At 35.3% G+C, this 22,855-nt stretch overlaps 1 protein-coding gene across 2 annotated transcripts in view; it reads right to left on the bottom strand.

The window, feature by feature from the left end:
- Positions 1 to 22,855, bottom strand: part of Nup205 (nuclear pore complex protein Nup205) — a 738,550-nt gene that overhangs the window by 644,928 nt on the left and 70,767 nt on the right. For both annotated transcript variants that reach the window (XM_090387115.1, XM_090387116.1), the window contains exons 4-5: positions 20,375 to 20,593; positions 6,496 to 6,581 (exon numbers count right to left, since the gene is read on the bottom strand). In XM_090387115.1, the coding sequence (XP_090243241.1) occupies positions 6,496 to 6,581; positions 20,375 to 20,593 (305 nt within the window). The remainder of the gene's footprint in view (positions 1 to 6,495; positions 6,582 to 20,374; positions 20,594 to 22,855) is intronic.

Raw genomic sequence — 22,855 nt, 5'->3', positions numbered from 1 at the left:
ATTTCGAGTCTTGAAATGTCGCAGTTAATCCGATTCCGGTAAATCGAGAGTCTGCTGTATATATACAGAGAGAGAGAGAGAAAAGAAATTTAAAAAAAAGATTATACAGCAGAAGAATACTGAATATTATACAGTTGTTTAGTTTACAAAAAGCTAAGTTTAGAGTTTCATTACATTTTCTATAAAGTCATAACCTTAGTAACTAATTGACAAAGAGATAATTTACTATATTTACTTTTCACTTCTATTAATGACAGAAAAAAAAAATTAAATAAATTTAAGAGAAAAAAAATCAAATATACCTGAAATGTAATGAAATTATCACGGAATGTGACAAATGTAACACTTTAAAAATAATAATAATTTATGTAAATTTAAGCAAAAATGCTAGTTAGAGAAGCAGTTTATTTGTAATTAAAATAGTGCTTAAAGTTTAATAAAAATATGTGACCTACTTGTTAGTATACTGTTTGAATTAGCATAAAATAATAATATTTATGTAAATTTAGGCAAAAATGCTAGTTAGAGAAGCAGTTTATTTGTAATTAAAATAGTGCTTAAGTTTAATAACAATATGTGACCTACTTGTTAGTATGCTGTTTGAATTAGCAATAGCATTAGTAGGGCATATGATGTAAGAAAGCAAGCTAATATAGCATCGGCCAAAAAAAAAAAACTTTCCCATTTCACCCATCCATTCACGCCAAATGCTTTTCTAGTTCTGCCCTGAACTTAACTTTTCGACTTCCACAGATGGAAGGTTGTTCCAACTATCATCATTCGCTAGCTAAAGGCAAATTTCCTCACATCTATTTTTTTTTTTTTTTTTTTTTATGTAAACCCCAAACATGAGAGGTATTAGAACCTATAGCACTTAGGTTGGAGGTTGTGCTTGGGTTGGAGGTTGAGAAGACGAAAGAAGATATTTGTTAACATCTATTCTACAATTTTCTTTCCTCAATTTCAATTTATGTCCCCTCAGGTGAGTAATCTGAGTAAGAGGAAGAATCCCATCAACACTGAGCTTGCTCAAACCGTTATTAATTAAATTTAATTAAATTTTGAATTAAATATTAATTCACAGCATTATACACCTCAATTAGATCACCCTGCAGGTGCCTAGTCTCCAGCCACTGCAATTTGCAGAACTTAAAAAAGCCTTTCTTGGTAAAAGCAAAATTTTGTTCCACTCACCAATTTCATAGCTCTTCTCTGTACTTGTTCCAGCAGCTCTACATTCTTCCTAAAATGAGGCCTCCAGACCTGTATGCAGTATTCAGGTATGGCCTGACCATTGCTATATACAAGGGAACAATCATTTCCTTATCACTGCTAGCAAAATTTCTGTATATCATTGACAAATACCATGAGCTACTCTCAGCTTGTCTGCACAGCTCAGAAAACTTCATATCTTAATGCACAATTACCCCAAGGTCCTTTTCATTCTCTACTACCATGAGTGTAATACCACACAGTTGGTACGCTAATCTGGGGTTACTGCTACCCATATGCAGCACTTTACGTTTGTCCATGTTAAACTTCAGTTGCCACCTTTCAGCCCATCTGCTCAACTTTTCTAGATGTTGTTACAGTAGTATACTATCATTACAGTCATTAACAACCTTACCAATGTTCATACTGTCTGCAAATTTAGACATCAACCCTGATATACCTTCATCAATACCATTGATAAATACAGAAAACAACGCTTGATTTTTTTTTTTTGATTTGGTAGTTATTGGCGCATCGGCTTCTGTGGCCATATTGCACCTCCCAAGGTTTTTGCAGTACTTTGATCCAAGCCCGAGGCGGGAATCGAACCCGCGACCTTTGGGTTGCCGGGCAGGTACTTTACCCACTCGGCTAGCCCGGTCGGCTACAGAAAACAACGCTGAGCCCAACACAAAACCCTGGGGGACTCTACTAATAACATTAGTCCACGAAGAGCAGTGTCCACTGATTACCATTCTCTGTCTTCTCCCACTCAACCATCCCTTTATCGATAGCAGCAAATTGCCCTTAATGCCATACTGCTCCAATTTGTACAGTAGTCTTCATTGTGCAACAGAATCAAAAGCTTTCCTAAAATGCAAGCACATGATGTCAAAATTATTTTTTCATCCAGTTCCTTTGTAACCATATTGTAGTATCCAATAAAATTTGTCAGACAAGACTTCCCAATAACAAACTCATGCTGTGACTGAACTATAACTGCAGTCTTGTCTAGATGATCCTGTGGTGCTTCTTTAACTAGTGACACCATTATTTTCCTTGGAACAAAAGTTAAACTAATGGGTCGTGTCACCCTTTGATCCCCTTTGTGAATTGGGGACACTTTTGCACATCTCCAGTCTGTGGGGACCTCCTCTGAGTCCAAGGATGCCCTCATAATTATGGCTAAGGGTTTGCTTACTTCCTTTGCCACCTCCTTTAATACAACTGGATAGATCACATCCGCCCCAGGTGTCTTTCTTATGTTCAATTTCAATAATTTCACCTCCACTTTGCTCTCAGTTATTACAAAATCATTTAGCTCCCTGCTAGAGTTTGATAAGCTTCTGGCCTCCACTTCCCTACAGACTTCACGTGTGAATGTAGATGAAAAATACTCATTTCAGTTTCTCAGCAGGTTAATCAACAATCGAACTGTCAATATCAAGTGGATCGATCTGATTCATCCCCTTCTAGAGTTTACATAAGTAAAGAAGTCTTTGCTGTTTTTTTTTTTTTTTTTTGCATCCTTTGCCAGCCATTTCTCATAATCTGCCTTCAATTTCCTAACCTCCTTTGTGAATCGATTACAGACTAGGTTATACAGTAATACCCTGAAGTTACGCGATAGGTGGGTCCGACAAAAATCACTTAAGTCGAATTCGAGTAAGTTGGGGTACAACTTTGTATATAGATACATATAAATTTTGTGTAATTGGGTCCAAGGACTAACAAAAACACTAGTTTAGAAAAAAAATATTTAATAAAATTGCAGTTCTTTATAATATTAATACAAAATATGTATAAAAAAAATAAATGAGTTACGTAAAAAAGTTATTTTGATGTCGATGGCTTCATAAAATCTAACAAATTCGTCTGACGACACAGCGCCTTCTTTTTTTCAAGCAGAATTTCTTCGTAGCAAGCTAATAATTTTTTTTATTCCTAGCTTTGTAGCTATAACACGTTATTCGTTGGAGTGTTTTCTAAAATTTTTAAGCCCTTTTTAATTGAGCTGAGACCTTCTGTCAAGCTTGCAATTGTCATGTGCTTTTCTGGTGGAACTGGGTCTGAAGTGTCGGATACTTCAGTGACATTTTGCTCACGCATCTCAATGAGCTCATTCATTGTCAGCTCCTGACTATGTGAATCTAACAGCTCATTGACATCATCACCACTGACTTCCAAATCTAATTGCCTGGCAAGATTAACAACTTCTTCTATCACATGAGCGACATGATCAGTTTCTGGTGTTGTTTTCGTCTCATTTTTGAAAAAAATGGACAAAGTTCCTTCCAGACACCATTCAATGTTTTTTTGTGAATTTCATCCCGAGATTCTTCAATTATTCTTACAGCATCTAAAACATTGAATTGTTTCCAAAAGTCTTTAACAGATATCTCACTATTTTGTCTCATAGCTTCATTCAGACGTGCAAACGAACGCCTCGTGTAGTAAGCCTTGAATGTTTTGATGACTCCCTGGTCCATAAGTTGAAGCAAGCTGGTTGTGTTTGGAAGCAAAAATACAACTTTGACACGTGGGTCAAAATTAATTAGGGTAGCAGGAGGGTGACCAGGTGCATTGTCAATAAGAAGCATCACTTTAAATGGAATCTGTTTAGACTTGCAATAACGTTCGACTTTGGGTATGAAGTGGTGACCAAACCAGTCCTCAAAAACGGAAGCTGTCAACCAAGCTTTATGATTTGACTTCCAAATCACTGGTAAGCTAATTTTAGATATATTTTTTAAAATTCTTGGGTTTTCGGAGCGATAAATTAAGAGAGGTTTTAACTTGCAGTCACCAGCTGCATTCGCGCCAACCATCACAGTCAATCGGTCTTTGGAAACCTTAAAGCCTGGAAAGTTTTTTCTTCACGCGCGATAAAAGTTCTTTTAGGCATCTTCTTCCAGAACAGGCCAGTCTCATCCATGTTAAATACAGTTTCACTGCTATAGTCACCTTCTTCTATCATAGCCTTGAGTGTCTCAGAAAAGAAGATGCAGCTTCTTTATCAGCACTTGCCACCTCTCCACTCTCCGCGATACTGTGCCAGTTACAGCGAGTTTTAAATCGGTTGAACCAACCGTTACTAGCTACAAAGTTTTCATCTTTGCCCACCTCCCCAGCTTCTTCTTTCAAGCTCTCAAAAATCAGCTTAGCTTGATAGCACACAGTGTTCTGATCGACTGGACAATTCTTCACTTTTACTTGATTATCACACCATAATTTCAGCATTGTTTCCATCTCAGCAATAATACCATGATGTTTACAAATTATGCTTGAGTTCAAGGATTGAGCATTTTTCACGGATTCGAGAATTCTTTCTTTATCTTTTATGATTGTTCTTACTGTGGATTCCGGTAGCTCAAACTTCTTTGCCAATTCACAAATTTTCATTCTGCTATAAAATTCTTGATAATGTTAAGTTTACATTCCAAAGATATCGTTTTCCTTTTCTTACTAGGTGCAGGAGAATCAGATTTACTTCGTTTGAACGACAGTTTTTTTAAGGGCTTAGAAAACGTATAACAAAACAATCTTAACTTTCGTTGATTGTACAATCGTAATTGTGCACGTAGAGTTCACGCAAAACACTTCCAATGCATATCACAGCAAGAGAAACACTGAGGGTCGTTTTTCATATGCCATCGATATACGGTTCGACCGCGCGATCCATTTCTCTTGTGAAAACGATGCAATTTCTGACAAAAGTTGAGCACGAATTTGAACGCACACATATAAATATGACAGTTGGAATACAAATTCTTGTATATGTGTGTGTGTGTGTGTGCAGCTCATGCGGCAGCAAAGTTGAATTTTGCGCTCTCACTCTCCGCCGTCGCACCGTATATCAATAGCATACGAAAAACGACCTTGAAGATATTGGGCGGCAGTGTTGCCAAACGAAAAAATCAAGAACCACGTAACTACGAGTTTGCTTAAGTTGGGGTATTACTGTATCTACCATAGTATTCTGTCACCTGATAATTTATATGCATCCCATGCATTTTTCTTTTCTGCCACGAGACTCGTTAATTCATCTGGCATCCATTTAGGCCTAAACTTTGAACAATATTTCTTAGTTGGGCCAAAAAGCCTAGTAGCTTCCAAGATTACTTCCTTGAATGCTTCCCATTCAGTATTTGGTGTTGGTAACATCACCAAACACTATACAGAATGTTAAAGCTGTCTGAGACCACTATAGTCACCTTTACGAAAGCAAAAACTCTTCCCTTTACCCTTGATGGTAGTTACCTCTTTAAGGAAATCCCACATAAGTATCAATGGGAAAGCACTAGGTGACACAGTGTCACCTAGTGGTTCCTTTATTTCCAGATTCTTAATGCGTGAAGGATCACTGTTGATAATCAGATCAAGAGTATTACTCCCTCTTGTTGCCTCTCGAACATGGTGTAAAAAACAATCATCCAATAAATCCACGAAAGTCTCGCTAGTGTTCGAGTGACCAACCCACAAGATCCAGTCAATATCTGGGAAGTTAAAATCCCCCCATTATAAGACAACCTGATTTACTGGCACACTCTATTTCTCTGTACAGTTATTCATTGTACTCATCAGTCATTAGGCCTATAGGAGTGTGTTATATTTTGCTTTCAATTTTGCTCTCAATTTTGCTTTCCCATTGATTATGTCACACCAAACTGACTCAACATTGCACTATGTCAGCTGGATGCACTTCCTTAGATTTTATGTATTTCTTAACTACCAGCATGACCCTTCCCTTTCTATCCTGTTTATCCTTTCTGTACACATTGTACTCCCCAAATTCCAATTCTGCATTCCTTATCTCTGTGTGACACCACATCTTTGATATCCCAACAATATCTGCCTTCGATGTCTTCACCAGCACCTCAAATTCATCAAATTTATTTACTATATTCCTAGCATTGGGTACATATAAGCACCTATTCTTACTCCTAATTATCCTAACACAGCCCATGTATTTACTTGTTCCATGATAACTCCCAGCAGTCCTGGAAATCCCCATCACCTTGCTTTACAGGCTGCTGCTCATTCCAATATGACCTTTAGGGAAATAGTTCAACTTATTTTTTAGTATTGTTGATATTAAATGTTTATAGCAGCTAATTATATAAATATGAATTATAAGTAAACTGAATTAAATTAAATGAATGTTGTATATCTTTTTTAAGTAACTCACAAACTTTAAAAGCTTGGATACAACTAGTATAAATACTAAAAACGTCAATTCCAAAAGTTAAAATTCTAAAATAAGTAAATGAAAATGTTTTATACCTGCTTTCTATAACGTGGTCCACCTAAGCCTCTGTTCTTGTGCAGCAAGTCTAATTCTTTAGTTAAATCAATTGCTTCAATATGATCTTTAAAGAAAACAGTTCAACTTATTTTTTAGTATTGTTGATATTATATTTTTATATCAGCTAATAATAAAAATATTAATTTGAAATAATTACACTTATATATACAAAGAAATTTCTTTATTTTTTTAAAATTTGAATGATTTTGATGACATAAAATAAAATCAGCTTCTAAACCAATGAACAAAGGCCAAGGTTTGGATTAAATCACCAGATTACTAAACATAAAATCGGTCTTCTGAAAACTAACCTCTCACTTCTTTGGTATATATCTGTAAAAGCATTACTTACAGGGGCACAGGCAATACTTAGGAAATGATCATATCATTACCCACAACTAGTCAACAAATTAAATGAGAACTGCTGCCATGAAGTGCATACTGTGTTTAGATATTCCTCTACCGAATGTGAGGAATACGCAGGTTCAGAATTCTACCCTTATGAAAAATGCTTCATTTCAGAAGCCCTAAGAAAGTCTGTTATGTAAGATTTCCACACCAAATTGGATGTATTAATATTAGTAGTGGAAAATGATGCAAGGAAGCAGGCCTATAAACCATTTGCAAAAAAAAAAAAAAAAAGAGAGAGAGAGAGTAGTAAGAAACCCACATCACCTGTGCATACCCTAAAATAATTTGTCTACTTAATTCTTAAATTTATGCCAACTACCCACTTCCAAACAATCCTGCAAACAATCCTTCCTCAGTTTGAATTTATGCCACCTCAGATGTGTAGTTTGAGCAAGAAAAAGAATGCCATCAGCAGTGAGCTGGCTTAATTAATTCAAAGCCTTAAACACCTAAATCATATCACCTCACAGGTTTCTAGCCTCCAGACACTGCAATTTCCAGAACTAAAGCTTTTCTTGGTAAAACCACCATTTTGTTCTTTTCGCCAATCTTGTTACCCATCACTGCATGGGTTCCAGTAGATCTCCATCCTTTCTAAAACAAGGCCTCTAGAGCTGTATGCAGTATTCAAATTACAGAATAACCACTGCCTTATACAAGGGGGTAACTACCTCCTTATCACTGCTAGCAAAGTTCCTGCATATTATTAACAAAACTCCATGAGCTGTCTTGCTAGCCTGTCTTCAACTGCACAGAACTTCAAATCTGATAGCACAATTATCATTTTCCACTACACTGAAAGTAGTACCACATAGCTGGTACATTAATCAAGTTGACATGGGTGAAGAGTGCAATGTTGAGGCAGTTTGGTGTGACATAAGCACTGAGAAAGCAAAAATGAGAGTAAGTGTGTGTTGTAAGTCTAATGACTCCGATGAGTACAACGAACAACTGTAGACAAATAGAGTGGGGGCAGTAAATCGAAATGTCTTAGAATGGAAGATTTTAACTTTCCAGATATTGACTGGAACTTGTGGGTTGGTCATTTACAGAGTAGCAAGACTTTTATGGATTTATTGGATGAGTGTTTTCTACAGCAACATGTTAGAGAGGCAACCAGAGAGAGTAATACTCTTGATCTGATTATCAGCAGAGAATATTCATATATTAAAAATCTGTAGATAAAGGAACCACTAGGTGGAATTGATTTCAGAAAGTTTTTAAATTCCATACAGTGGGAACAACTGATAATGTTACCATCAGTCTATTCTAATTGGGAAGCATTCAAGGAATTAATCATGGAAGGTACTAAGCTATTCATACCAACTAAAAAATACTGTTCAAGGTTTAGGCCTAAATGGATGTCAGATGAACTAATGACACGCATGGCGGAAAAGAAAAATACATGAGATACATATAAATTATGAGGCGACACAGAGGCCTATGGCAGATATAAGCAAGTCTGTAATCAAGTCACAAAGGAGGTAAAGGCAAGTGAACGCAGATTGCAGAAGACATTTTGCAAAGGATGAAAAGAAAAACAGCACAGACTTATGTAAACTGTAGGAGGAAAGGAATGAATCAAATTAGTCCACTTGATATCAATGGCTCAACTGTCGATGATCCTTCTACAGGGCGTTCCACGTAAAACCGGCCCACCTCATACTGGTGTGATATTCATTTTTGAACAACTCCTGTGCGAAGTTGTTCAAAGAATGAATTTTATCCAAATAATTTCAGTTTGTGTTTCAATTTGTGTTGCTCAACGTTTGGTGCTCGTAACTGATAGATGTGTGAGCGTATCATCAGAATGCCATATTCTGTGCAAGAAAGGATTTGTATAGTGGAAGTCTACGTACGTACTGGCTCTTTTAAGGAAACACAGGAATTGTTTTCTGAGAAATTTCCTATTTCTACCAATCCCAGCTGAGAGTACTATTCAGTGCATACTTGCAAAATGGCAGACAACAGGTTCCATTGTAAATGCACCAAGAAATTGCCTATTCTCTGTTAGGACTCCAGAGGTGTTGAAAATTCAAAAGAGAATTTTAGCTAGCCCCAGAAAATCTATAAGGAAACTGTCGCAACAAACTGGAGTGAAACCAACTTCTTGCTTTTGTGTACTTCATTACGTGAAATTTAAACCCTATCATGTGACGTGTGTCCAAGAATTACTGCCACCTGATGCAGCAAAATGTCTGAATTATTGTGAGTGGCTCATTAACAAGATTGCAGACAGTGAACTCAACCCACTTCTTTATTTCATGAGTGATGAGGTATGGTTCCATCTTTCTGGTCACGTGAATTCTCATAACACTCGATACTCGTGTGCCGAAAATCCTAACAACTTACATCATAAACCGCTTCATGACCAAAAAATCAGGGTATGGTGTCCAATTTCTGGCAATTGAATCGACTGCCCAATATTTTTTGACACTACAGTGAACATAGCAGATTATCTTCAGATTTTTGAGAAATTCTACACTCAGTTAACAGAACACAAGATTTAAAACTGCTACGTTCAACAGGATGGTGCCACATGTCACACGTCTTGGAAATAACTGGCTCTTGTTCATGACAGTTTCACAGAGGAATGCACAGTTGGCAAAGGATTGTGGCCACCGCATTCTCCAGATTTGTCTTCATGTGACTTTTACCTGTGGAGATATTTGAAAGGAAGAGTTTATGAGCACAACCCCCACACAATAAATGAACTGAAGGACAGCATTTGAAGAAATATCAAGACTACTGATGTCACTGTTTTGCATCGGGTCACCTTGAATATGATTACACCTTGTGCATCTATGAACAAAAGTGTACAGATGCACAAGGACATCATTTCCAGCATCTCTTATAACTGTGTGTACATTCGGAGAGAATAAATGAAGTTACTTTTGACCAAGTTTTTTTTGTGTTTATTTCATTTTATTCCTGTCTACAGTTCTCTAACTATTTTGCTAATGACTGGGGCTGGTTTTACAGGAAACACCCTGTACATTGATACACAAGGATTTCTTTAGGGAAGGAGATGCCAGAAGTTTACCAAACTCTAATGGGGGAACTAAATTATTTGTAATAACTAAAAGGCAATTGAAAGAGGAATTGAAGGAAGTTAAACAAATGAAAGGCACCTGGAGTAGAAGGGATCTATCCAATTATATTAAGGGAGGCAGCAAAGGAAGTAAGCAAACCCTTAGCCACAATTATGAGAGCATCCTTGGATTCAGATAATTATGAGAGAATCCTTGGGTTGCCCATCTCTGGTCATCCCTGATGACCAGAGATGGGAAAATGTATCCCCAATTCACACAAACGGACAGAGAGAGATCAAAGGGTGACAAGAGTAATTATACTCCTGTTAGTTTAACTTCTGTTCCACAGAAAACAGCTTTTAGTTTTAACTTCTGTTCCACAGAAAATAGCTTTTAGTTTTAACTTCTGTTCCACAGAAAATGAGTTACTGGATAAAGAAGTAATACAGAATCATCTAGACAATATTGCAGTTATACTTCAGACAAATCATGGGTTTGTTAAGGTGCAATCTTGTCTAACCAATTTGATTGGATACTAAAAGGTGGTCACAAAAGAACTGGATGCAAAAAAATAATTTTGATATCATATACAGTTGATTCCGATTATTTGGGACACATCAGGACTAGTGCATTTTGGCCCAATTAAGCGGCTGCCCCAATTATCCGAAGTTTCACGTAAATAGTTAAAAATACAATGGACCCCCCCCTCCCTCCTTTACAATTGGTTCACTATACAATCAAATCACGTTTACTATGGACTCACCATAGTAAAGTACCGTTCACTATACAATGTGTAGTAAGCGCCAGTCATTGTGATCACGTTTGTGAATTGAATTTTAATTCTATTAAACAGCGATTCTAATTAGCGAAAATAGGAGGAATATTATCCACAGGCTATAAAAGTAAAGATATATTAAGCACAAATTTACCCTTTATTACCTTACCAATTAAAAAATTAAATGATACGTGAAATTTGGAAGAATATACGTGATAATCGGAATAATTAATACGTACTGTAATATGTACATACTAACTAGTTGACATTTCTGTTCACTCTACATTTGTGGATGGGGGTTAAAATTTAAAACACTAAAAAGATAAGCAATCAATAACAAAAAACACGGCACACACAAATTGCAAGTAACACGATACGCGCAAGTGAGAACGGAGTAACTAGTTATGAAGCTTTAAAAATAGGAATGAAGAGAAGATTCTGAAAATTATTTTTTTATATGATTGAAGATTCCGTGGAAGTGTAAACACATTTCACCATAATAACCCACATAATTCCAGCTGTCGGTATTATCGCATATTCAATAAGATCGAGTTTACTATCAGTTTATGATAGATTTCACTAATAGAAAAGCCCAATAAACAGGTGACTGCTAATTGTTTTTATTGTTTTATGGTTGTGACCTCCAGAAATCTGACCAAACTACGTGGTACGGTCAGAGACAATCGTAGGGTAATCTTCAGTGCTGCAGTCTCCTGCCCCGATTAAACGGAATGTTGTCCCAATTAAGCGAAGTAAACCCTGGCTATTTTCTCGACTGGGTTCTGTTTTTTAAGATTTGCCCCAAATAAACGGCTGCTCCGATTAACCGGTGGCCCAAATAATGGGAATCACTGTACTTGGTTTCAGGAAAGCTTTTAATACTGTTGCACATGACTGCTGTACACCCTGGAACAGTGTGGCATTAAGGGCAAGCTGCTGCTATTGATAAAGGGATGGTTGAGTAGAAGACAGAGAGTGATCAATCAATGGACACTGCTCTTCGTGGACTAATGATTAGTGGAGTTCCTCAGGGTTTAGGTGCGGGGCCCATTTTTATTTACTGTATTTATTTATGATACTGATGAAGGTATATCAACTTAATGTCTAAGTTTGCAAATAATATGAAAGGTTAGCAGGGTGGGTAAATGACAGGATATGTACATTACTCTGAGGTTACTCAGAGTAACAAACCAATGGTGTGGTACTGCAGTCAGGGTAGTAGAAAATGAAAAGGACCTGGGGATAGTTGTGCAGTCAAATATGAAATTCTCTGAGCAGTGCAGAAAGGCTGCTAGGACTGAACATGGGATTTTTCAATGATGTACTGTAATTTTACTAGCAAGGATAAAGAGGTAACTGTTTCATTGTATGAGGCAATGGTCAGGCCACATCAATACAAAGACAATACAGGTCTGGAGGCCTCATTTTAGGAAGGATGTAGAGCTGCTGGAGTAGGTACAGAGAAGGGCAACAAGACTGGTGAGGGGAATAGAGGAATGCTCTTACCAAGAAAGCCTTCAGCTCTGCATATTGCACCATCTGCAAGGGAATCTGATTGAGGTATTTAAGGCTTGGAATGAATTGTGCAAGCTCAATGCTGGTGGAATTAACTGCTCTTGCTCAGGCTATGCACATGAGGGGGCATATATTCAAACTCAAGAATGATTGTTGCAGAATAGATATGTGGAAGTTTGCTTTTAGCCAACAGGCGGTGGATTGCTCTGGAACAAACATCTGTGTAATGTTGTGGAAGAAGAAAACGAATAAATTCGTGGAAGAACTAGACAAATGGAGTGGGTGGGTGAAGAGGTTTTTTTTTTTTTTTCTGATGCTGTATAATCTTGCTTTCTCGCACCATTTCCACCATTAATACTAATACCAACATGAATAAACAGGTCACCTATTCTGTAGGCCTACCCACAAAAGCACCCACTGGAGGGTGTTCTCAGAAATGTTTCTCTGTGCACACTGGTTATAAGTGTCATTAACTGAGGGATCATGAGCCATCTGTTCCTGCAGACAGTATATGCCAACTGGCATTCACCTCCACCATCAACCAGTGGTGGTCTCCCTTTGCCAGCACATTAAGAGGGTGTGCCCCCTCCATACCATTTAAACCACACCTTTACTATGCTAGTCTTTCAACAGTCGATGTTGCCTGTGGTGCTAAGATGCTGGCCTCACCTTTCTAGCACTGCCAATCGTTCCCAGTTCAAACTCCACCATGTCCTTCCTTTCCCCATTGCACAGGCTTCATACTGACAAACTGAGAGGCATTATCCATGCTGTCACTATCAATCTATCTATATATATATATATATATATATATGGTGACATCGCTCCTCCTAGATGCTGTGGGATGTATCAGCTCCTGGAGACAGGGGTGGTCATAATCTTTTAGCTTCTGAGTGTATAAATGAAAAAACTGCTAACAACAGATATCCATTCAGAATGTCAGTATATGCACTTCTTATTTATTATTATTTTTTTTTTTTTTTTTTTTTTCAACACAAAATTATGTGTCTCAAATGAGCAACATTGCTATAATGGTAGCACCCAATACAAAGACAACTTTTTTTTTCCATTCCTCAGTTGTATGGTAACACTTCTGGGCCATTACCTGTTTAATGAACCCCCTCCCCATAAATGCACTGTCATACAATGAGCTTCAGAGTGTTCAGTGAAAAGTGGCATATCTGAATGACAAAGCTGATCCATTTGTCTCAGAACAGTTTTTAATGAAGTCTCACACACAATAGCAAAATGAACCCAATGTCCAGTTACCTGATAATAGTCCAAAATGTTTCTCCTGAGGCACAAACCATTCCCATAACATGCTGAAGTTGTTTGGCTGACAACTTATCTCAGCATATTATGGAGCTTTAAATAAATATAGAAAAATGCACGGCACAGAATGCAGCCTATTTGATCACCACATATATACAGCCATGTGCAAATTAATGTGAAAAAAATGGAACTTTTTGTATATTGTCATTTAACAGTTATTTAAAACTGTATTTTGATTTGTTTCTGTACAGGATTTTGTTGAGGAAGAACTGAATGACTAATGCAGAAATAAACACAAATCCTAAGAAGTGCTTTAAGTTTAGGATCCATAGATCTTTAGTTGCAGAAATGGATTTGACCCTAAAAAAGTGAGATTGTAACATACCCCATGTACCACCTAGAAATGTCTGAGATTGTAACTTATACAAACATACTTCCATTACTCAGAGGGAGAAAGAACTATGTAAAGTTAGTTTGGGAGCTATTAATAAATTAATCAAGCTGAAACATGAAACAGATTCATAAAAGAAAAACACCCAAAACTGATGCCTACATAATCAGAAACACCATAATAAACCCTCATGCACCCAGTCAAAGTGTATAACAGAGCAGAAGAAACACTTTTTACATTGAAAGTTCATTCAAACAGGAAAAGTCCAATTCAAGGAAATAAAAAGATATTCGTGACATCAAGTCCAGTGCCATGAAGAAAATCGCAGAGAGCGGATAACTGCAGGAGACATCGCATAACTGCAGGAGCGGATAACTGCAGCGGATAATACTTTTTACATTTAAAGTTCATTCAAACAGGAAAAGTCCAATTCAAGGAAATAAAAAGATATGCGTGACATCAAGTCCAGTGCCATGAAGAAAATCGCAGAGAGCGGATAACTGCAGGAGACATCGCACGCACGCGAATTAATGAGGACATATTTAACCCAGAACTCATCCGAAAGCCAATCGACCTACTCTCCCTACTCCAAATAGTTTTAAATTGTAAAACTTTTTCCTGTCCACAGCCATATCCAGATCAAACTTGTTTTCAAGAGTGCCAATGTTCATTTAAAGGAGTTCCTGGATATCTATAATCTAGAGTTACTGATGTGAAATGTAGTTTTCTGTCTAGTAGCCACTGTTGGAGCATGAGAATCAATATGGCACAGAAGATCCGGCAGGTAGGTTGAACCAGTGAAGATAAGGTACAACAGTTTTAGATCAAGAATAGTTCACAGAGTTTCTTGAAGTGAGAACAGAGATTCGGGTAGAAAATTCAGTGGTAAAACATGGGTTATATCTGGAAATATAGTAGATGAATTTCATTTCAGAAATTCTATTTGCTGTATTAAAGATTCTATTTTCTGTATCAAATATGCATTTATCAAAAAAAAAGTAATGCAAATTTTTTAAAGGAAAAAATATAAATTTTGTTTGGAATGGCCTAGAAACTCCCCTGATCTCAATCCTATTTAAAATGCATGGGCTGTCTGTAAGAAAAGCACAAAGAAATGGACAATACAATGAAAAAGGAGAAAATTTATGATGTGATAAATGTATGTATTCATGATCCAAAAACAAATTAAGCTTGCAAAAAATTAACTCCATGGTGTGAAAGTGTATTTCTTTTGTTTTTGCACTTCAATTATAAAATAAAATGTATCATTTTGAAAAATCTATTTGTTCACATTAATTTGCAGACTGTGTACAATACTGTACAGTTTTTTTTTTTTTGCAAAAAATTGCTGTTTCAGTATTTTCCTTTTTTATAAAGTACATTCTATGGTAGATTAATTTCTTGATAATCTAGCACAGTAAATGTGACGTACAGGTAAAGTTTCAATAGCTATGCACTCTTAGGCAACCACATTAAAACTGTTGAGACATTAACACATTAGATCCTTACAAGTTTTTGAGAATAAAAAACACCACATGTGACAAGATCAAGTGAGTAGGGTGGATGACCTAAAACATTTTTCCCCCTTATAAAAATAAGTGTTTTTGTTCAACACTAAGATTTCTCAGCACCACCTCTTGTTCATTGCTAAACTTTTTCAGCATCGTCTCAAAATAGACTTTTCTTCATGTTTTCTTGAATACATATTGCTTGGAATGGCCTGGAAGCTCCCTGACCTCAATCTCATTGAAAATCCATGGGCTATTTGTGAGAACAAGCACAAAGAAATGGACTATATAATCTTTGATCACAATCAATCTAACAGTTTCTATAATCATATCAATCATATCATCAGGTCTTCCAATAACACGGCTTCTATAATCATATCAGGTCTTCCAATAACAATCATATCAGGTCTTTCAATAACTACTCATCTTTTGAATTTTATTCGTAAATTTTGATCAGCTCTTGAAGATGTTGGCAGGACCAGATTATTCATCATCTTTAATCATTCCCTTCATTCTGAAAACTTCTTAATCCAGGCAAAAACCTGTGCTCTATTCATTGTTCCATCTCCGTGAACTTGTTACAGCATTTTGTAATATATGGTGGCATTTTCCTCCAATTTCACAAAACATTTAATGTTGATCAACTCTTCTAACAATTTATCAACCATATTTTTCATAAGAAAATAAAAATGCTTTAACAAAGCACTGCTACTGCAAAACCAACTGAATCTAAACAAGTCATATTACATAATATGACGATGTTGGAACACAAAAAAATAAATACATAATAATCTTATTTATTGTCAGCACTCAAATTGGTTAATCTAGTTATTTTCTTGTCAGCCCTCAAAATTGGCAGTAGCAGTGCTCTCCATACCACTGCTTAAGACAATGAGATAGGATTTAGCATGGAATTGGCAATACATAAATGATGGAACTGGAGGAAGAAAGAAAACTCAGAGCTTTCCAACATAAGCATTATTGTATGTTTGTTAATTAGGTTCTAAATCAAAATAAAACAGGCTAAACAAAACTATTAGTCACCAAAATAAGAAAAAAAAAAGTAAGCAAAACAAATAATATCACTGTCCTTCACATAAATATAACATTATTAATTATAACACATATCAAAATTTTTCGCCACATGAATAGGACCTTGATTATACCAGTACAATCAAACTTGGATATACCACACATTTTATACTGCAGTTTCAGATATATCCCAAATATGCTCATGTCTCATAACAAGCCATGCTAACATGGAAGCCTGGAAGTAGTCACATCCAGATATCAATTCTCAGGAACAAAATGAACACTAATCTTTTTATGTTAGGGGTTGATAAAATAAACATTGAGACCTTCTCCTTTAAGGAAGGGGAACATCATTTTCTTTTTGCAACCAAACACTTAAGTCTTGACATAGCCCTGCTACCCCAAGAAAACTATACACAAATTAGATAATATATATATGCATTGAGTTATATTTCAGTCACGTTTGATTATCAAAATAATATGTCCTCAACTTCTATATATATGCAAAGAAAGAAAGACCCATTTCCACAAATGAACTACATGGCAGGAGTTGAAGAATCTGGGATTTGGTAGTTATGTGCAACATAACCTATACAAAAAGCCAACTCTTTTTGTAAAAAATCAAAAGATTCAAATGGAGTGGTGTTGCCAATGCCAAGACTGGACTGTGGAACAGTGGAAAAAGATCATGTGGTCTGACAAGTCTTGATTTGCACTTTTTTTTGCACCAATGGTAGGATGAAAGCATGACACAAACTGCCGGACTCCATGCATCCAAAATAGCTCTTGAACACTACTCAAACAGCTGAAGGTGGTGGTCTCATGGTCTCTTCATACCGTTAGAAGGCCATGTTAACTCCAAGGAATGTCGTTCTGTTGTATCAGACCAACTCCACTCTAAAATGCTTCATTTTTATCGGGACTGTGATGGATTCTTTCAAGACAACAAGGCAGCTATCCACCCACGAAATTGTATGTGAATGGTATGAGAAACATTCCTAAAATTTCCAACAACTACCCTGCAAGCTAATTCTCCAGATCTACTGGATTATATAAATCCAAATAACAATGTCTGAGTTATGTTGGAAAGGGTAGTTTGGCTTCACAGTCCTCTACCAACCACAATACAATAGCTGACATACAACCCAGAAACAGAAGAATAGTCAAATCTGGAGCTAGATGCCCTCAGACACCTTGTGAAATCCTTGCCACAACATGTACAGGCTGTAATTCAGGCAAAAGGTGTCACCACTGGATAATGAATAAAGGTTGCTAAATTTTTGGCCAGTGAAAGTATACGCAATGGTTAAGATGCAATTTGAATAATGCATACAAGTTTGAAAACCACACTTTAGGAAGGGCATTGACATATTAGAAATGGTGCAGAGAAGAAAATTAGCTGGGACACAAAAGAGTACTCTTACCAAGAAAGACTTGGGTTGTGTAAAGTGCAGAGTCTGGAATACAAATGGAGAACTAATTGAAGTATTTATGGCTTTAAAGGGTTAAGTACTAAATGCTGATGACATCTTTACTTTTTCTTAAGTGATACACAAGGGGACAAATTTAAATTGAAAAAGGATGCTTGCAAAATGGATGTGTGGAAAATTGCCTTCAGACAGATGGGTCTAATTGTTGGAATAAATGTCCACTTAGTAAAGAACCCTCTGAGGTTGGGAAGAGAATACATGTATAAATTCTTGCAGCCACTGACTGACTTGTAATGAAGTGTGTTATCAGAAAATGGAAAATTAAAATAACTGTATATAAAAACAATAAAAATAATGCCATCACATAAAAAATCAATAAAAATAAACTGGTTAAAAGCATTAAAAATAATACATCAATAATAAATTGGATAAAAACACAAAATAGACAGCAGTTTTTGGCTTCTATATAAAGCCTTTCTCAACAAGAAAACAATGGCAAAAATTGAGGTTCTAGGCTAAATAGTGAACATTAGCAACTGGAAGATGATACTTGTGGAGAGAATTGTCTCTGTTTGGAAAAAAAATTACCACTGTTTCTTCCTCCTCCCTTCCATGGTACAAACAACTTGTCCCAAGACATCTCCCAGTTACTAATGTACAATACACAGCCTCAATAGCCAATTTTTTCTTAGTTGAGAAGGGTTCCACATATAAGCAAAAACTAACTATTTTGTGTTTTTATCACATTTGTTACTTATGTATTTTAAACACTTTATTTTAATTGATTTTATATACACCATTTATTGCTACCTTTATCTATAGTTGTCATTATTTTAATTTGTACATTTTATGACAATAAACTTCATTACAAATCAGTCAATGGCTACATAAATTCCTACTATGAAGGTAGAACGTTTAGATAAATTTAAAAAGGAACTGGAACTGAACAAATTATTAGAAGTGATGGCCAAATGAAATGGGTAAAGTGTTTTTTATTTTTTTTTGCTAATACTGAAATTCCTTTCAAATTTGAAAGGAATTTCAGAAGAAAAAAAATGAAGTTGAAAGAAGCAAATAACAGCTGTGTTCTGAAAAGGACTGCAATGAGCTTGCCCAGTCTGTGCCCCTAATTGAAAAGACACCACAAAAATAAATACTGTAAGTGGCAGGTAAAGCAGTCATTAGACTGCTTTATTTCTAAGCAGTCTAATGATCATCCAAAGAGTGGGTGTTTAGAGAGGCCACTCAACCAGGAAATATTAATTTCATTTTAAAGTTTCAAAGATCACAATAATAAATTATATAAATAAAAAATATTACATCTGTTCAGATCCCGCCCCATGTGCACACATGAATGACATCATTCAGATATTTTGTGAAAACTAGTATATACAAGTAATTACTGTCTATAATCGAATTATAATTTTTATTATAATTATTATTATTATTATTTCAAATAATAATAATTATAATAGCAATAATACTTTATTGGAAATTTCTTAATAAACCCATTAAGCAACAGAGTAGAGAGCTCTTTAGAAACAAGATTACAAATATTAAGCAAAATGTGAGAGATAGAGAGAACATTCAAAAGGTCCCAAATATTGACAACCTCTGATAAAATAAGACAACTCTGGATATGTTTTTATTAAGTTTTGTTAGGTTAAAGTGGAAAGCAGAGATTACAAAGGAAATAAGCTTTGTTCATGTTTAGTTATTTAAACAACAACTCAATACAGTATAAAAGCAGACTCCATATTAATATGTGACATTTTTAACATTTGTGCATACACAGTAAACTATAAAGAAATGGAAAGTGTAAAGAAGTTAATGTACTCCTTTAAAAAAAATCCCATGAAAATTTAAACCTACTGGGCTTTGACCATGTGACATTCACTTTATTTACGTTATATGTACAAGTGGGCCTTTGGTCATGTAGCTGAATGGTTCAGTGTTACCTATTTCTGAGCTGAGTTATCAAACAATTTCCCTCTGAACAATGCCTAATTTGGAAGTGTGTGACCTATGAAAAATTTGCAATTTCTGACATTTATTTTTTAAGTACATGGAGTAATGCTGTTCATTATTGTCATATAAATATGAGTTATATAATGAGAGACTACTGTCATCAATTAACTCATAATAAAAAAAAAATTTACTCAATTTATTTCTATAATAAATTATCCGATTTTTTTCAGAAAAGACACAAAACAAGTACAGTACATTACAGGAATATGTACCGACAGAATCAATGAGATGTAAGGGGAATATGCCTCTTTAATAGTTCATATATTTTAATCATTGTGTAATCTTATATAAAATTGTTAGTTAATTTTAGTTTCCCTTATAACATAGCTTATGATGCAAGCATTGAAAATTTTCGAAACATCTGATATCTGTGTTATATTAACATCACACTGTATTACCTATACAACAAAATGTTTTAGCCTAATTTGAACACTTAATAGTATTTCAGTAGCATAGATCTTACCCATGACTTTTAAAATTACACCTTCTTCTTTCAGTTCATCTGTATATTTTGTTATTGTGACAACCAGTTCTGGATTTAATCCCAGTGTCCATGTCCTTCCTTCTCGAGCTTGTATCAATGTACGCAAAGAAGATACAAGACATCGCCTGCCATCATAATATAAAAGCATAGCAACAAGTCCACGAGTAAGGCCAGGAAAATATGGCTGCTGTTGCTGACCTAAAAATAAACAGTTCATAACCTAAAAAAGATGAAATACTGAAATATCTAAAAAGGAAAGGAAAGGAAAAAAGAATGAAAATCTCATAAACATATTTTCTTAAATGTTCCTTCACATCCACTTATATTAAAAGCCAGTTAGCTGGTCTGGTGGTCAGCTTATCTGCTGGTCTAGCTCAAGGGGAGTCTCCAATTAATTTTCTTGATAGATCACATTAGAAAATAGTTAACTCATCTTCACAGTCCCGATTCCTTTTTGGCATAAAAATTAATAAATCATCCCATAACTATTATAATATATTCATTTCCTTTTATTACAGAAAACATGAAAAAAGGCACATTCAATAAAAATATAAAACTAAAATAATTACTTTGTGTACAAATTACTAACTCAGGCTCAGATCACTTGTAGTCTATGAAAAATTGTTGGTGATCCATATGTGGATTACAGTCTACCAACTGCTAATCCCTGATCTAGCTGATTCACAAGTCAGCCATTTCAATAATTTTAATACAGATATTAAAATTATACACTTTAAACTGGTGTGGGGAAAATTTTGCATAATAGTTTAATTAGATTTGATTATGTGTACAGCAACTTACTCTCTCTTGAACTATGCTCAGCCATGGAACCCTTTTACAAATTCAAATTTTCTACAGAATTTCAACCTTTAAAAATAATAATATGGATGTACAAATTAATTAAAAAATCAATAACTTTATGCATCATTGCTGAACCCATTATATCACTTTGCAGAACTCCAAGGCTCCACAAAACATGGACTGAAAAACAATTGCAGTTTAATTTTTCCTGGATAAAAGTAACTAAGCACAGAAAATGAGAGGACAACAGTTTTCAATTTCTCCAAACTATGGCAGAGTTGTTTTAACAGCTTGCAGGTTGCCCTGTAAAAACATATTACATGCCCAATAGTAATACTACCTAATAATGTCCAACAGTAATATAATAGTAAAGCAATATGACTATTTCAAATTACAACCCTACAACTTTTACAGGTTGCAAAGTTATAATTTGAAAACTATACAAATCTCTAAATTCAATCGTGCATAAGCCCCAAGCCTTGAAGACCAAAAGTTAGTTATCATCACTGGAGGAATGAATGCATTTCCAAAAATGGAAAAATTAATACAGAAATGAGTAATATAGCTAGTCAGAGTTATAGGATAATAACTGGTAGCATTTTTTAGATCCTTTCCTGGCTTGGCAAAAGCAAGGACAACTGCCTTGTGTCACAAAAACCAGAAACTGCTCTTCAAGGAAGTTTCTTTTACAGGTGACCCCTGCTTAAAACACTGATAATTCGTTCCGGAAAAACAGAACACTAAGGGAATCCACACTAAGCGAGCGCCGCATTCCCATATGTACATGTGTATTTGTGAGTTGCGGTCGGTGCCATAGGATATTTCCTAATCAATAATAAACGGTAGTGAAAAGATGCACAAATGTCGGTCAAAATATTTAATATTCAAATATCTGTACATAAAATATTCTGCATTACATACGTATATAATTATGTGGTAACTACTTACGTATAAAAATTTACTTTAAAATTCCAATTAAAATCAGAATTTAATTGATCTAAATTGATTTAATTTAATTGATAAATTTAATCATGAAAAATGTGTTGATTTTGGGTTGAACTTTGGCTCTCTTCCAAATAAACTAAAAGGGATATTAATTTTAAATCACCCACAGCATTACCACCCAACAATAAAGTCAACCGATCCTTTGCTGCTTTGAAACCCAGCATGTTTTTTTCTTCTTTCAATATGAAACTTCTTTTAGGCATTTGTTTCCACAAAAGTCCTGCTTCATCTATGTTAAAAACTTGTTGAGAAGTATAACACATAATACCCCTCTTCAATAATTTTAACAAGTTCTTTTTTGAAAGTTTCGGCTCCTTGATCTGCACTTGCGGCTTCTCCCTGGATTTTAAATCTATTCAACCAGCTCTTACTAGTTTTAAATGGTTCCACTTTTTTTTTCTTTTTTTTTTTAGGTGAGTTTTCTTCAGATAATCATATTGGCTAATCTTAATCTCTCTCTTTTTTTTTTATTTTTTATTTTATAATATTTAACTTAACTGAATTCTGCATTGGTATTATCTTCAATAAAATTATTCTTTCCATTTCAATCCTAATAGCCGGCCTAGCCCTAGTTGCTTGCAGTGGAACAGCTATCTTTCCCACTGCTAAAATTAATTCTTTATTTTTTATAATTGTTCTTACAGTTAAACTTGC

Source organism: Mastigoproctus giganteus, chromosome 13 (genome assembly GCF_048544385.1).
Source record: "Mastigoproctus giganteus isolate SK-2022 chromosome 13, ASM4854438v1, whole genome shotgun sequence".
NCBI lineage: Eukaryota > Metazoa > Arthropoda > Arachnida > Uropygi > Thelyphonidae > Mastigoproctus > Mastigoproctus giganteus.
The sequence above is the reverse complement of the archived record's forward strand: the minus strand, read 5'-3'. Positions and strand labels throughout refer to the sequence as shown.